At 37.0% G+C, this 16,949-nt stretch overlaps 1 protein-coding gene across 3 annotated transcripts; it reads right to left on the bottom strand.

Moving 5' to 3' along the window:
• Positions 1–489: 489 nt before the first annotated feature.
• Positions 490–15,273, bottom strand: cep76 (centrosomal protein 76). Of its 3 annotated transcripts, none has more exons than XM_039694558.2 (12): positions 15,010–15,273; positions 13,275–13,433; positions 13,044–13,125; positions 11,986–12,210; positions 9,602–9,787; positions 9,219–9,316; positions 7,068–7,196; positions 6,800–6,988; positions 6,491–6,657; positions 2,682–3,015; positions 1,033–1,250; positions 490–856 (listed from the first exon to the last, which is right to left on the bottom strand). In XM_039694558.2, the coding sequence occupies exons 1-12, from the start codon at positions 15,070–15,072 to the stop codon at positions 718–720; spliced, it is 1,989 nt and encodes a 662-aa protein (XP_039550492.2). In that variant the 5' UTR covers positions 15,073–15,273; the 3' UTR covers positions 490–717. The 3 variants fall into 3 exon arrangements, with proteins under 3 accessions (XP_039550492.2, XP_039550493.2, XP_088973652.1); XM_039694559.2 differs by having other exon boundaries at positions 13,278–13,433; positions 15,010–15,263; XM_089117526.1 differs by lacking the exon at positions 6,800–6,988.
• Between the last annotated feature and the right edge of the window lie 1,676 nt (positions 15,274–16,949).

Raw genomic sequence — 16,949 nt, 5'->3', positions numbered from 1 at the left:
CATTTGGGAAAAAACACAAAAAATATAGAGAACAATTGAATAAAATACATGTTTAACATTTAAATGATACACCTGTGTGTCATTAAGAGGGTGGAAATGCTTTTGTTTCATACATATTTTAGGCTAATAAAAAAAAAAACATTAGCATTTTATGATGCAATATCAAATCTGATCCATTCAACATTTTTAAAAATGTTAAAAGGTTGACATAATATTGTGAAATAGTATAACAATTTAAAATAACTGTTTTCTATTTTATTATATTTTCCAAATTCCTGTGACGGCAAAGCTGAATATTCAGCATCATAACTCCAGTCTTCAGTATCACATGATCCTTCTTCTTAAAAGTTCTTTTAAAATGTAATTATATTTTACTATATTTATATTTTTGATTAAAAAAATAAAATTTTCACCAATAAAGCTGACAACCTTCAAGTACTAAGTAGCAGTGATTTAAATGGCACAACAAAGAAATCAAGCTAAATACAATCAAGGATAACATAAAATTTATTTAGAAAAATATATCCATAAATACCATTTTGAAAGTGTTTCCATATAACACACACATACTGTTGTACTGAACATACATGAGCAGCATGGATAGTATAAACATGTCATACATGCAATTCCAAAAATCATAATAGTACTCTAAACCTAGCATACAGTCAAGACTTGTGAATTCTGTAAACCTGAGGTGAAAGATCGTGCCTCTTTCTGTCACAGCACGGATCTGTACTTGCAAGCGAACATGATCCATACGGCACAAGCGGACTCCGGATAAGCAAACACACGAACCCTCACAGCCAGTCGCACATGATCCCCCCTGCAGCAAACAATCTCTTCACAGAACGGTGACCTGATACAGAAGAGAACAAGTAAGTAGATGTTAGTTGTTTGTCTTTGTTAAAGCTGCAGTGTGTGATTTCCGGAGCAATAAAGGCACCGAATGAAATTGCAAAAAGTACTTTTCTAAACAGCTTTTCGTTTTAAGACATATCAGTTAAAAAAGACATTTTAAAGGTAGATTAGTACCTGAGGCATGTAGCAAACGCCCTGCGTGCATTACGGTGCAAGAAATGAATAGGAAAGCCTTTAAAAGTGTGTCCATCGGGCACCGCCCTTCTCACAGCATCCTGAAACTCCTCGTTTCCACATGACACACCTGTACAGCGCTCTAGTTCATACGCCGACAGCGCTGCTGACAGCAGGTATGACAGGTGATCATCCCAGACCGTTGCCAGACCAAGATCCTACAGACAGACGTTACACTTAGTAATTCCAAAAGCCAAGTATCTCCAAATATCCAAGTATCAGTTTCTGTCAGCCGTAGTTTCAGCTTGTTTTTCAATTGCAAGGAATTAAAATACACTAATACTTGCTCCAAAAGACTCTCAAATGTTACTTTCTTCCACTGAACATTAAAATAAGAATCCGCTGGTCTCTCATATCCATTTTTTTTTTTTTTTTTGGCAAGTCAAGTTTCAAAATGACAAAAAAAATCCATTTAGAAGTGGTTCATACAACTCCATAATATACAATATGCATAATATAAAGTTTTTCTAAAGTCATACAACACTTTTATCTAGGAGGAACCAACAACAGCAACAGCTCAACAACAATTTGTGCTAAAATTAACTACAACATTTCTATGCACTAGAAAAATGGTCAGTAAGGTTTTATTAAAAAAATAATAAGAAAAACATTTATTCAGCAAGGATGCATTTAATTAATCAAAGGTGACAATAAAGACATTTACTTCTATTTTACTTCTAAAAAAATATACATATTTCAAATAAATGCTGTATTTTCTATTCATCAAAGAATCCTGAAAAAAAAAAGATGAGTAATGATGACGAAAATTCAGCTTTGCCAACACTGGAATAAATTATAGAAAACAGTTTGTTAAAATTGTAAAAAATAATAATACCGGTAAAAAAAAAAAATCTATATCTATCTATATATATATATTACTTTTAGGCCGTGTGTCCACCAAGGCGTTTTTAGCTCTGCTGAAGACGCTGTGCTTTGGGCGCTTGAGAGCGTTTTGGCAGCGCAGCGTTTTTTCCGTTGAGACGTTTCGTTGCTATGATACAGAATATCCGCAGCACAGTTTACTTGTAACTGATATCGCAGATAATTTGTTTCATACTAAAAATTTATTTTTCATCCATTTTGTTCGGTTTGCTCAATTGGTTGATGTCGTTGTACAGAAAGAATGTTGTGACAGTTGGTCAGTGTGGTTTAGTCCCGCCCTTCCTCCACTCTGATTGGACGGCTGGGTATAAAGTGACAGTGATGAGCGCTGCATTTTATCCAAAGTTTAACATTTTTCAACTCTCGGCGACCTGTAAAAAACACTGGCCGCTTCAGCATGAAAAAAAACGCTCAGCGCCTCGTTACGCTCATGGCGCTCCCATTGACAACATTTGAAAACGTACGCCAGGCGCGTGGAAAAAAGCTTTGGTGGACACGCGGCCTTAATCAAACAAACTCCAGCCTTGGTGAGCATCTTTCAAAAACAGTAGTGCAGCTTCAGAAGTCATTTTTTTGACTGACATGAGTGTAAAATGATGATGAATTTTCATTTTAGGGTTAAAGTTCGCTTTGACTGTTTTCAGAAATGCACATTACACAAGTTGCATTTGTGTCAAAGGTTGCATGTGCATTTGTGTTTTTATTACCTTTCTATGCTCTGCTAATAGGTATTGCATCTCCAGCTCCAGCTGGTTGCTGGCCTCATTGGGAACTAAAGAAGGAGAGCAGAGAGGAGGAGTCGGGGGGAGAGAAGAGGTGGAGCCGGGAGCACATACAGATCTCACGGCCTCCTCACTCATGGCCTTCCAGCGGGAGCCGTCTGCGAAGTCAAACACACACAGCTCCACGGCATCTGACGGCTGACAGTTCGCCAAGAACGTCTTGTGGTTGAAGACGCAGCCGAGTGTCCGGTAAGGGTGGGTGGGTTTTGGTTGGGGGACCATGGGAGGTGCATCTGGGTCTATTGGACGGTGGAGGTATCTAGTACAGAAAATAAAGCAGGAAAGCTAGTCTTAAAGCAAGATATCAACAAATAAACAGAGAGGTTTGTTGATCTTTCATTTGTTACATCTTCAGTGAGACCAACGGTGTTTACCGTTTACTGCAAAAAAGAGAAAAAAATCCAGTGAGCGGCAGTAATGTGGGCAAAAATGCCTGGTTGATGCCAGAGGTGAGAGGAGAATGACTAAACTGGTTCGAGCTGATAGAAAGGCAACAGTAACTCAAAAAACACTCGTTACTAGAGCATCTCTGAATGCTGCATGTGGAACCTTGAAGCAGATGGGCTGCAACAGCACCCAAGCAATGGCGCCACCAGGGGGTGGCCAGGGGTGGCCATGGCCACCCCTGGCCGACTCCTGGCCACCCCATTGGCCACCCCAATGGCCAGTATTAATTTTTGTAGCATCAGTTATGCATTTTATAAATAAGTCAAAAATATTCTTAACTAAAAGAAGACGGGGAATTATGTGTCGTGACGTGCTTTTTAAGTGCCAAATGGTATACAGCAGCTTTTAGGTGTGTTTTTGCCACGTTTGGACAGGCAGGGATGCAAACAGCCCGCTTTTCGGCGCCTCCCGCTTTTTTCACGTCAGTTTGGGTGACAAAGTCATCTGAAGTCATTCCATAGCTTAATGTGAGGGACAGAAGTATATTTACATCATTAAAATATAAACTCGTTTTCCCTCCTCTGCGACTGTCATCATTCTCCATTCATATTCAAACAGCACGCGCGCCTCTTGGATGCACGGTAAAACTCTCTCCAATATGATATATTGACATTATAAATGCATGATCTGTAGATAAAAGTCTGTATATTCGCATCAAATTACTTTATTTTCTTGGAGTTTGTTGCTGTTTTTAAGCGACTCACTACCGTGTTCTGTTAGATCACACATACATATCACAAGGATTAGCCTATGAATCGGCATCAAACGCACAATAACTGTGAAACAAAGGAACAAATCGCACTTGGATTTGTGTGCTCAACATTTTTTCGATTTGTGACATGAGCTTTTAAATGCGCACTTATGAAGCGCAGTGCTGCTGCACACTGTGACTCCATGTTGCTTTGAGCACATCATTCTGCACCCGCGATGTTTTTCATGTAATCATACAAGAACGGGCTCAATCATGGGTTTGCGCACTGAAATATTATTAAAAGCCAATATATTTTGTTATACCTAGCCTGCTCAATACATTTTAAATAAGCATAATTTAATTGTATATAATTTATTTGTAGTTTAGGCTATGCACTTCTGAATTCTTGACAGTAATATATAAATATAAAATTGTGACATGATTGCCTGATTGAATTTTAAAAGAGAACTAATAGTAATTTGTTTTTATTAACATATTTAGATTTTATAAAATTACTGTGCAGATTTTTTCAAGAATTACTTTTTGCTGCTGATGTATACACTCATTAAGTGTATTAAAAATTCATAATACATATATGTAATATTTAAAGGTGTTAACTGTAATCTTACACTGCAAACTAATAACTTAAAAATGATTAAATTCATCACAATTATGTAAGTATCTGGAAATTTGCTGTGGGGCAAGGACCCTTATATATCATATAATATATATCATTATATACAATGTAATATATATTAGTTGGGCCCTACTAATATCATTAGTAACATTAAATATTACACAATAAACCAAAGTATATCAGTAGAAGTTTCCTTAAGTCTTTCTGATAGTTTTCTACAGGCTGGTTTATTACAACAGTAAACAATTCTGAAATTATGGTTTATACTGTAGTTTTGGTGTGCCACCCCAAGATTTTAACTGGCCCCATCTGGCCACCCCTACGAAAAATTTCTGGAGGCGCCACTGCACCCAAGTCCCACTCCTGTCAGCTAAGAACAGGAAACTGAGGCTACAATTCACCAGAATAGAGAGCCTAAGTCCCTCCTCTTCCGGTCGACCACCATGGGACCTTATTTCGGAAAAATATTGAATGGTAGTCAATGGCGAGAGACAACAAATATTTTGATCTCGTTTGAATTGTGCCCTGAATTACACACATGATGTTTGTCAATTTAAAAGATACATTTTAAAGTAAAGAAAGTCGCAGTTTGATGTAAAACCGTTGAGGTATAAGACTCTGAAAATACGTAATTACAAAGACTACAAACCCCAAAGGCGCACATTTTCTCTCAATGATGTTTCTACAGTCTTACGTTATAATCGTAACGTTACGCCGTCATACCTGAGTGTTTTGTACCAGACTGCACACACACGAGCAGCGGATCTCGTTTCGCTGTAGTTCGAGATGTAGTTCACAGAGCGATTTTCACATAAAACTAAATGTTACTCTTCTGTTGTATGACAAACTGCGACGTTTTTGACTTTCAGAATTATCCTTTAAATTGACAAACATCATATGTGTAATTGAGGGCACAGTTCAGACGGAATAAAAAGATAAGTTGTCTCTCGCCATTGACTACCATTCATATTTTTTCCGAAATAAGGTCCCATGAGCCGGAAGCGGAGGGGCGGGACTTAGGCTCTCTATTGGACAATAGATGATTGGAAAAACATTGCCTGGTCTGATGGGTCTCAATTTCTGCAGCGGCATTCAGATGGTAGGGTAAGAATTTGGTGTAAATAACATGGATCTATCCTGCCTTGTATCAATGGTTAGGGCTGGGGGTGTAATGGTGTGGGGAATATTTTCTTGGCACACTTTAGGCCCCTTAGTACCAATTGAGCATTGTTTAAACACCACAGCCTACCTGTGCATTGTTTCTTACCATGTCCATGTCCATCCCTTTATGACCAGTGTACCCATCTTCTGATGGTTACTTCCAGCAGGATAACACGCCATGTCACAAAGCTCAAATCAACTCAAACTGGTTTACATTCCCTAGCAAGGTATACCTAATAAAGTGTATAATGATATTCTAAAAAAAAAACTCCCCCTGTAATCAATAATTGTATCCCCTAAAACACCCTTGCCTCATTTAATATACGTGTTCTATGAATATGCAAATTAGACCCATCTCCACTATCTCACACCAGCTCAGAGATCCACACCTTGGCGTGATTGGTTACAAGGTAGTTTGTGACATCAGAAACACCAGAGATTTCAAGCCATGTTTGTGAGACTGTCTTTGGTTCACTGCAGTTTTAAGGAGGAAATACTCTGCACATGGTTTGTCTTAAAGCAAATTTAAAACACCACACAGACATATAAACAACATTAAAATTTTCACCACAGGGGGACTTTAACAAAAAAAAAACTGTTTCATTAGTGAGGTACAATTTTTATGTTGATTTTACTTTTTGGATTGAATGTTGATTGGAGCATGGTGGGTGACATTTTGACACTATAATCAACACAATAATTGGCCTTTTTTTTTTTTTGAAAAAGCACAACATGTCATTTTATTTTAGTCCGGAGCCATGTCAGAGGAAGTTTAGAATAATTATAATGAATTATTACCTGTGTGCAGTGAAACTTTCCCAAAAGGTGATGGAGCCGTCTGTACCGCAGGTCATGACCCAGGTGTGTGGAATGTTCTTGACTTTGGTGCCCACACACACATAAGCATCCAGTCCAAATCCCAACAGCAGACTACACAGCAACGTGGCATGATCCTCACATTCACCCTGACAACAAAAAAACATGTTAATAAATGTAATTTATTGTAATTTATTGAAATAAAAACGGTACATTCTAATATTTTACTCTAGTGTTTGATTATTCAGTTTCAGTGCTCGTGTTAGATCAGCATTTAACAGGATGTCTTGCCTTGTTCCTGCACAGAAAGGCCATCATAGAGCACCACTGCTCCTGCCTGACTCCTCCCCCAACCACAGGCGCTCTCTCCTGAGCTAACAGGCTAACGAAACGCGCCGCCTGCCGCGGGCTCTCAAGCAACCTTCCAGCACGCAGTACACGTACATATGAGCACACGGGCCGGTTCACACCATTTTCATCCTGGAGTATTATGAGACATCTGAATCATATACTGTTATGCACATTCAACATTCACCAGTACGATGCTAAGTAAAGTCACCTGTGCAAAGATCTTCACCAGTTTGGACTGGTGCGAGGGTCGAATCTCCAAGAACTCCTGCCACCACTGTTTGGCATATACCAAAAACAGCCTCTCCTTCTCTGCTGTTTTCCGTCTCTCCAGGGATTGCTGGAAAAAGACCGTGAGTTTTTTTTCCCAAAAACATTCTATTTTAGACAAACCGTTGTAAAAAAAAAAACAGAGAAATTATAAGAACGAGAAAACTTTGTTGATGATTTACGATCACCTTTTTTTGGACAAATGATGTTTATAGGACAAACTTTAATAGGAATGTTCACCTCATTTATTTTTATTTGACATATTTTCATAAATGTCATATCTACTGTTCTATGGCCTGCCATAGACTTAGGAGTGGAAGAGTAAGAAGAAAAAGAAGAGGAAGATATTCCATTTTTTCCAAATGTCGATAAAAAACGATTGCGAAATGACGGTGTTTCCATTAACCGATGTTATGCGACTAAAACGTCTTTTTTTTTTCTCTCGCGATAAGTCATTCCAAAAATCATGCAACGGACTTTGGTAGGTTTATAACCTATTTCACAGCCATGCACCGCACTAGACATTATTATTATTAATGGAAGGAAGGAGACGTGGTGTGTTATCCAAGCATTAATGGCAGGGAAAGACACGGAGTTCCTGGGTGTTTCTCCCTTATTTCTGCTTCGATGTCTTGATGGCATTTCTTTGAGGTTTAGAGAGGCTATTCCTGTATTCATTGTTTCTTTTTTTTAATGAATTTAATAAAGAAATCTATCACGTATTATGTCCCAAAAAGTCGTTGCAAAACGAAAAATGAACAGTTGTTGTATTTTTAAAACGCAAAGTTGAACACCAACATTTTAGTTTGACCACACCATTGCTGCGCTATATACATCTCAACGAATTTTCAGATATTTGTTTATGACTTTTTGCCCCCTAAAACATTTAAAATATTCACAAATTAATATGGGAAAAAAATGTAGATTTTACTGGTTTTCTAAGGCTAAATTATAACCTGGATATTTATGATATTTTTCCCGCAGTGCTGTATAAGTGAGTTATTATAATTGCTTCTGAAAAAATAACGAGCTAAAAACATAATCTCGGATGCACCTTTAGAGAGAGCTGCACCTTTCATACGGATTACATAATCAGAAGGTATTAGCTGACGATTCGAATTTGTTACTTTTAAAGTGGACATTTAAAGCTTTAGTCTATAAAGGCTATTGTTTCAGTTCTCGCGCTCCAGTTCACAAAGATCATAAACCAGATTGTTTTATTTTATTTTACTTTACAAAAGCACAGCGTTTTCTTGTTATTGTGACATTACGCAAATAAAAGTAGTTGCGAATAATGTATTATTATTTTCTGTATAACCAGAAATGATTCCACTGTTGATGGGAAAATGAAAGTGTTCACGGCGCGCGACTGTCTGCCATCCAGTGCATGCTCCAAACTCCGCACACACTCTTGGATATTTGACAAAATCGAGTGTTTATTTGTGATAATCTTAGCCCTATTATTATTATTGTCCAACCTGTACTAATTAGATGTGACGAACTGCTTTGTTCCTTTTTTGGATAAAAGCGTCTTCTACATATGTAGCCTAATAAATGTTATAATAGGCTAATGATGATAATTATTATTATTATTTGCGGACACGGTCCTAAAACACACTCCGTCTTCTAAGTCAGGTGACTGTAAATGCGCAAAACCCATTTCCATTGCAGAAAAAATCCTTTTTCGAATTGCCTGAAAAACCTCCTCATGCGAACGTAAAAACTTTTTTGCGATAAACGGGAGTTTTTGCGAAATTGACGTGTTTCCATTGAGCGTATTTTCATTTCGCAATTTCAATTTGCGCAAATTAAAGGGTAATGGAAACACAGCTAGTGATACACATACAATGGAAGTCTAAAGGGCAAGACATTTCACAATATTTAAATCCAAAAGCATTTGATTCATTGTCTGCATAGTCCTTTCAGCAATCGAACTGCGGTTTCTACGAAGATGAACTTTTGTTTATGCATTACCAACATAATCCCATTTTTTTTCCTGTAATGTAAATAGGGACTGGTTATATTACATGGTTATGACTGGCGCTAATCACAAAGACGTAAATGAACTGAAGTATTTATAATGATGATTCACCTGGGTGGCGATGACATCAGGGCTCAGGGTCTCAGTAAGGGGAGGATACAGTTCCAACTTCAGATTCAGAACACCAGCAGGTACTTTACATTCACTGCCTGGACAAAAATATATAAGCGCACATACATACCTATCAACAACTTTCATGGATTACCAACTTAAAGGGATACTTTAACCAAAACGGAAAAATGTCTAAAAGTAGATATTTTGAAGAGTGTTTCAACTGTTTTTGTCCATACAATGAAAGTTAGTTGGTCCAAATTTAGACTCTCCTGACTTTTAATGCATGGACAAAACATTCTTCAAAATATCTTAAAGCAGATTTGTTATTTTGGGTGAACAGTATTTTTGAAAGGAAATAATTTAATATGACTTTTGCTCACCCACTCCTAGTAGTTCTACTGAGACGCCGTTTTTTCCATTGGGAGCACCGAGAACTGTCCGCCAGTCAAGAAAATAAGACGACACAAGTGTCGTGTCCCCAGACGTGTCCGTTTTAATCAGCACCATATGCACTGGATCACAGATGGACAACATGGTGGTAGCATCAGCCATCTTGCTAGCATCTCCTATAACACAACAATCCCAGAGTTAAGGCCCTGTCCCACAAGGAATGATAACTATAAAGATAACTTTAACAATAACTATATCAGCATCCACACCAATGCACAATATCATTCTGTTTATTATAAGAATGCATAGCAGTTATATTACCTATGGCTTTAAAGTGTTAGTTCACCCAAAAAATTTAATTCTGTCAGACAGTAGTTACTCACCCTTATGTTGTTCCAACCCCATAAGACTTTCGTTCATCTTCGGAACACAAATGGGCTATATGCACGCATAAGTTCCGCATTTGTTGCAAGGATGCTCGTCCATTTCCGGTTGTGGAGATTTAAGCGGAGGAGAACCGAGGAAAACGGGATTATGGCAGAGTCTTCAAAATTTACTGTCCTCCCGTCTTTGAAACGAAACGTACATATGTTTAGATGTAATTTTATATATAGTTATGTTTATTTAACATAATTTTAAAAAGAAGCATAAACACAACGAGGGGTGTCTGTTTTATCTGTTTTTGTGACTAACGTTTCTTTATTATAACCATGGAGTATAAAATAAAAAAATATAAAATTCTCGGTATTGCATTGGACTCTACGATCGGCGGAAGTTATCGAGCATCCTTACACCTTCACCGGAAATACCGCCGTGCATAGAGCCCATTAAGATATTTCACTCATTGATAAGCCGCTAGGTAATTTCATTCTGCCGGCCCAGAAAACTTACTAAAGACATTGTGAAAATAATCCAAGTGACTACAGTGGCGCTCAAACATAAGTTTATCAAGCGACGAGAATACTTTTTAGTGCGCAAAAAAACAAACAAACAAAAATGACAAATAAACAACCCCCCAAAAAATAATGACTTTATTCAACTATTCATTTTCTTCTGTGTGGGTCTCTAACGTGAGTTCACAAGAGCGCCACAACGTTTGCGCAAGAACTGAGAAGATGACGCTCACAGTCATTTGATGGAAAAGTGTGAAAGGTAAGCCATTCATTTTGCAGCATTGGTAAAGCACTTTTATGCTTTCTCGTTGGTTTCTCATGATTCGGACATCCAGGAAATGCACACTTTAAAACACTACACAGAAACCCTTCTTCTTGGTTCTCGCGCATGCGTCGTGGCGCTCTTGTGAACTCATGTCAGAGGCCCACACGGAAGATTTTTTTTTTGGGGGGGGGGGGGGGGGGACTACACTAGGACTATTTTAACAATGTCTTTACAAACTTTTCTGGGCCGGCAAAGTGAAATTACCTAGCAGCCTATGAAGGAGTGATCCAGCTCTCAGATTTAATCAAAAACATCTTAATTTGTTTTCTGAAGATGAACGAAAGTCTTATGGGGTTGGAACATGAGGGTGAGCAATTACTGACAGAATTTTCATTTTTGGGTGAACTATCCCTTTAAATACTCAAACTCTTCATGTCTGCTACAGACTGTGCGATTTCAGCAATCCTATAAGATCATTACAAATCACACCGTATGAAATGGATCTAATAAACTTGGGTACGACATGCATGTAGACTGTACGTTGATGGCACCAATTGAATCGTAGGCTACGAGTATAGGAGAATAAAACGTCATCAGCATGTGCTAGTGGTGAACAAATTGGCAGTTGTGGTTTGGTATTTATGTGCACTGAAAAAAAGAAGAGTAAGCGAAAAAGGAGAAGATGGACAGTGATTGCTAGGGAAAAGAGGCCAACATGGCATGCCAATTTTGTAAATGGAGCTTGAGGTAAATTTCGCGTTGATCAATACGCCGTTTCACGCTGTATTTTTATTGGCTAGTCAGTAGACGTAGGTCGTAGCAGCAAACACACTTAGAGATGATCATGCTAAATCTCTGTCACTGTCAGAAACCCCCAGCATAAGAGCCACGACCACAGAAATCGTCACGATTGTGGTCATCATTCGTCTGGGACAGCCCAAAATCTTACAATGTGTACCGGGCATTAAAGCAGGATGAATTTAGATTGGCTGTCAAAGCTTTTATGGTTCATTAGCTGGATAAAAAAAATAAAATCGTTGTGAAAGTGATTCCAACGACATTGTTTCTCTGTCCCATATCATTATAGGTGTGGTGTGGACTCTGCTATTATTTTACATTTAGAATGAGTCTTAAAGCCATAAAACCATCTCCTTTACACATGTTCTTGAAATCGTACGTTATAGACTGCTAATACAAGTTGGGTTGCATGAGAAACCTGGGCCATCTCTGTGGACTTCCAGAAGAAAGCCCTCCTGTAGGTCTGGTTCACAAGCACATGGGACTGGTTTGGAGCGGAAGCGCTGGTTGCGGAAGTGGAGATGAAGGGTGAATGTAGAGCACACCTGACCAGGTAAAGGCTCGGGCTCCTGCAAGTGTTCCAGGAACGCCTTACCACCCAGAACTTGTAGGTAGAGGTATCTCCGTAGTGGACTGATGTTAGCTGGTGAAAGTTTTTAAAGGGTTAGTTCACTCAACAATGACAATTTCATCATGTAAACCTCGTTTTCTTTCTTCAGTGGGACACAAAAGATGGTAGACAGAAGGCTTACGTGGTTCTTTTCCCAACCACGAAGGTGATATCAATACATCTTAGTCAGGTAGGGTAGAGGCTTACTTCATTTTTGACAGGAATGAAAATGTGACGGATAGAAGTACAGTAAGTTCTGTTAAATTGTACTGTTGTTTAACAACATACCAATTGTTAAGCTGACGAAATAAAAATAAAAAAAAACTTTCAGTAGACAAAAACTATAAAACACTTTTGAAAGTTGCATGCCATTTAAAAAAAATATAAGTCTCTCTATCACACACTTTTTTTCATTTGTTAAATGCAATTTCTTCGGACCTGACTAAAGTCTATTCCTCAAGACTTTTGTTTCTTTTTCAAAACATAAATGACGATATTTAATGAAACCTGATTATTAATAAATTCTGCCTCTCAATTGAAAGTCCATTTTCCTAAAACTTTGACGCTTCAAAAAATTGACGCTTCAAAAAAGCAATTTAGGTGTTTTGAAGAGACAAGTTCACTTTATATGATGAATAGATTTACTTTAGTCTATTAAGATTGACCAATGAGCACATCAAACCATGCCTGCTTGAATTTTATTAACATAAAAATTTTGTGGAAAAGACTTTCAATTAAGGGACCGAAACCTCTCAGTTTTCATTAAAAAAAAAAGTCAACATTTGTGTTTCAAAGATAAACCAAGGTCTTATGTGTTTGGAATGACATCAGGTTGAGTAAATGGTGACCCTCAAGCAAGCACTCACTTGTCTTCAGCTGTGTGACGTTCTGGTCCACAAAACGGGTCGCAGACTTGTTCACAGCATCGGCTTCAGTGTGAGAAACATCCTGGTGAGAAACCAACATTTATAAAGCTATTTATTTATTTATTTTTACATTATATTTATTTATATTATATTTAGCTATTTATTTATAGTTTCATTTTGTAATCTCAATGTACTGTATGTATTAAGGTTCAAAAATCTGAATACTCATACCACATTTGTAAAGTGGAGATCTTTCATCACATCATCTACGATTCCCCTCCGCTGAAGAGCATGAATAAAGTCTTCCTCAGAGAGCGAGCGCTGTCCATGTGGTCCGTCACCCCTCACTGTCTCCGCTAAAACATCACGAATCTTACCATGGATATCCATCTGAAAATGGGTTAGTTGACAAATAACATTAAACTACTTTTTTTCCAAGAACAAGTTTTAGGTATGTATGCGTGTACAGGTTTAGCTATACTTGTGAGGGCCAAATGTCCTCACTTACATAGTGAAATATTTCTGAGATTGGTAGGTTTAGGGGTAGGGTAAGGATTGGAAGCTTTTTGGTCATAATTGACGGGCCAGCACTTCATCGTCACTAAAGTTTAAGCCTTGATAAGAAATCACAAGAGGAAGTTTATTTAGTTACTTGCACTCCGTGTGGAAAGTTTTGTGTGAGCAGCACACATTCGAAACACACCCAGAAAGCCACGTCAGACAGCATGTGAATACTAAATTGAGCTCTCTTTCGATTGAGAGTACAAATTAACACAAAAGTCTGTAAAAAAAAAAAAAATTGCGAGTTTCCTAATAAACATAGCCGGTTATAACGTAAACAGTTGAGAAAGACGCAGTATCAGTATATTAGATCCGTGCATTCACTCTTAAAGTTGCATTAAAGTGATAGTTCACTTTGAAATTAATTTTTGGTATGTTTTAGCTTACCTCAAGGGCATCTAAGATGTTGGTGTCTTTGTTTCCACAGTATTTTCAATTTTGATATTTTTAGGTCAAACCGTTTTTGTCTGTCAGTCATATAATGGAGGTCTATGGGGTCCACCTCAAAGAGCATGCACAGAGAAGTCCAAATTAAACATGATTTAATGACTCGTAAATGTAAGATTACAAGATTTAAAAAATATATAAATACTGTTCGTTTTCTCACACAAACCGCTTGTTTCGTGTCTTAGGCCATCAACGTGTACTTACATTTACAAGTCAATAAATCATGTTTAATTTGGACTTCTCTGTGCATGCTCTTTGAGGAGGACCCCATATAACTCCCTTATATGACTGACAGACAAGAACGGTTTGACCTAAAAATATCAAAACTGAAAATACTGTGGAAACAAAGACACCTACATCTTGGATGCCCTGAGGTAAGCTAACAAAAATTTATTTCAAAGTCTATCCCTTTAACTGTCTTTTAATATTAATCAAACAACTAAGGACAACAAAAATCACTCACTGCTCCTGACTGATTAATTTTTGCAACTTTAATACTTTAATAAGTAACTTTAATAAATGTGGATGTTTAATTTATACAGTGAAGAGAAGACTATGCAGTGTTAATTTACATTTGTTTAGTTTATAACATTTCTGTAGGCACTACCTGAAAACTACTGTCTATTTCATTTGTATCTTTGTTATATTGTATTTATTTGTGATTTTGCTTGTAATTTAATAATTTGTTCTTGTTAAATTGGATTAGAGAAATGTTAAATTTCACTGGTATCTAAAATGTTGGTGTCATTACTGCCCGTTTTTGCAAAAACCATTTACCATTATGGCCGGGGCCGTAATACATTTCTTTTAGATCTTCAAAATGAATCATAAATATGTATATAAAATTGTGTAAAACATGAATATAATGGGTTTTGACGTAAACAATTTACTCACAGTCATATACGGGCATAATTTACGTCATGATTTGCAAGTAAAAACGAACTGATCATCACCTTACCTTGATTAAATGGTCATGAATTATTTGCTTTAATTCAGTTGCTTTTTCTGGTGGCAGGGACATGTTTTCGAGCGTGAAAATACGACAGAAGTTTAATCTAAAAGTCTATAACTAAGTTAAGCATTTCAACGTCAAAGTCAACGTCTGCATTAAATGCGGGGATTTAACATATTCATTATCTTATGTTGTTGTATTGCTGGATGTGATGTCAACGCCTCCTGCCTGCAACTGACATTTTAAATCCTGGCGGAAAGGCAAGCGGGAATCTGTCGACACAGCGCCTGTGTATATTCGCAGTTGATGTTTTAAAATACTCTAAAATCTGTAAAACAAAAAACAAATTAAATTACTTTAAAAAAAAGATTATGTTCGTGAGCTTTAATGTTAAACGAATTCAGAGATTATAGGAAATACTAACCTATTTTGTTTAATTCAGGCACAGGGTTGACCCCTCTTCATCCTTAGGAAATTACGTCATGAAAAGTTGCCTCCTGGATCTTGTAGTTCTCGAAAGAATATTTAACGTTTTGCAGTTTCTGTAAAACTATAACGCAACTACTTTTATGGTCTCAAGACCTTTTATGGGAGAGTGTAGGCTACTTTTTGGCTTCACTGAATATGGAGAGGTTGAAAAGTGCATTTAATTAATTTACTTACATTTTTAACAGAATCTCACATTCACTTATGAATGTAAGTTTGCTAATAAACCAATTCTATGATTTTTTTGGAAACAATAAGCTACTCTTTGAATAAAGCTAGACTCTAAAGCTCAATTTTAATTTGATATAGTATACCTAATTGTACAGTTGTGATTTTTATATGTATTATTTTCTAGTTGCATTTAGTTTTCTTTTTTTTTTTCTATGCATAACTGTATAATGTTCAATATTTGCATTTGATTTGAACAAACATACTGTGTGATGTCAATGTTAATAAAAAAAACACTAAAATGGTTACCGAGTGCATTTTCAGTTACGGTATTCGAAGCCGTCCTTGAAAGTCCTCGCATAGCATTTTATTAGTTCCTTAAAACCTTCTTATACTGTCTATGCTTAATAAAACACATAGCTTTAAAATTCACGATTGCGGGAATGCGTAATTCATGAATGCGTAATTTATGTTATAAGACAAAACGTTCAAGTCTCAAATGTAAACATAGACATAGACATTTTACACTTAAAACTGCTGTTCTAAAATCATATATAAAAAAATCCAGAAGTATCCATGGCTTGCAAATGTGCATTCTCTTCAGTCTGAGCTGACTTTAACATAGAAATGAAAGAAGAAAAAAATATTTTAAAAAGTTTTAAATTAAAAACTGTCAAATATTTACGAAAATACTTTTTTACGTCAATCTTTAATTATTTTAACAAAATTTTACATTCACATGCCAAGAATAACTCAAGCAACCCTCGAGAACACCCTATAAATGTACCTTGAAACCTGAGAACCAAATATAAACTCAAAAACGCAATATTTGCAACAATTTAAAGAGCTTTTAAGAGGTCATCCCTTAAGCAAAACCTGGCTCCGATAAGACATTTTCCCGTATTTGTGACAAGTCAGCTGGGAGGAAAAGGATCGGTCTTTCCCGGTTGGTCACTTGGCTAGATGGAATGAAATTACCACTCCACCATTAGCCACTTCTGGAAATATTGGATCAATTCCTGGAACCATGGCAGGAACAGACATCTAATTTGACTCGCATTGATTCTGCTAAGTAATTGGCATTAAACCCACAATGAACAGTGTGAGGTAATGGGAGCTGGAAACAAACTTTGATCCTTGGAGAAGACGAAAATACATCGCTACAGGCTTAGTTTAGCATGCGTCGTCTAAATATTAACCCTAGTAGGCCTAACACTGCACTGTAGACATCTGTAAACATGGATCAAGTGAACTCTAACACAATCTGCATTTATTCGCACTCATACGTCAGT

Source organism: Pimephales promelas, chromosome 12 (genome assembly GCF_988280905.1).
Source record: "Pimephales promelas chromosome 12, fPimPro1.hap1.1, whole genome shotgun sequence".
In the NCBI taxonomy this organism is placed as follows: domain Eukaryota; kingdom Metazoa; phylum Chordata; class Actinopteri; order Cypriniformes; family Leuciscidae; genus Pimephales; species Pimephales promelas.
This window is presented reverse-complemented; position numbering and strand designations above follow the sequence as displayed.

Bases quoted from the DNA above. Each gene is read 5' to 3' on its own strand.
- cep76 (XM_039694558.2), bottom strand. From the start codon at position 15,072: ATGTCCCTGCCACCAGAAAAAGCAACTGAATTAAAGCAAATAATTCAT. The intron at 9,788-11,985 runs GTTTCTCATGCA...GTTGTGTTATAG, and splicing joins AGTCCACAGAGATGGCCCAG to GAGATGCTAGCAAGATGGCT. The intron at 6,658-6,799 runs GCAAGACATCCT...TTTTGTTGTCAG, and splicing joins CCTTTCTGTGCAGGAACAAG to GGTGAATGTGAGGATCATGC.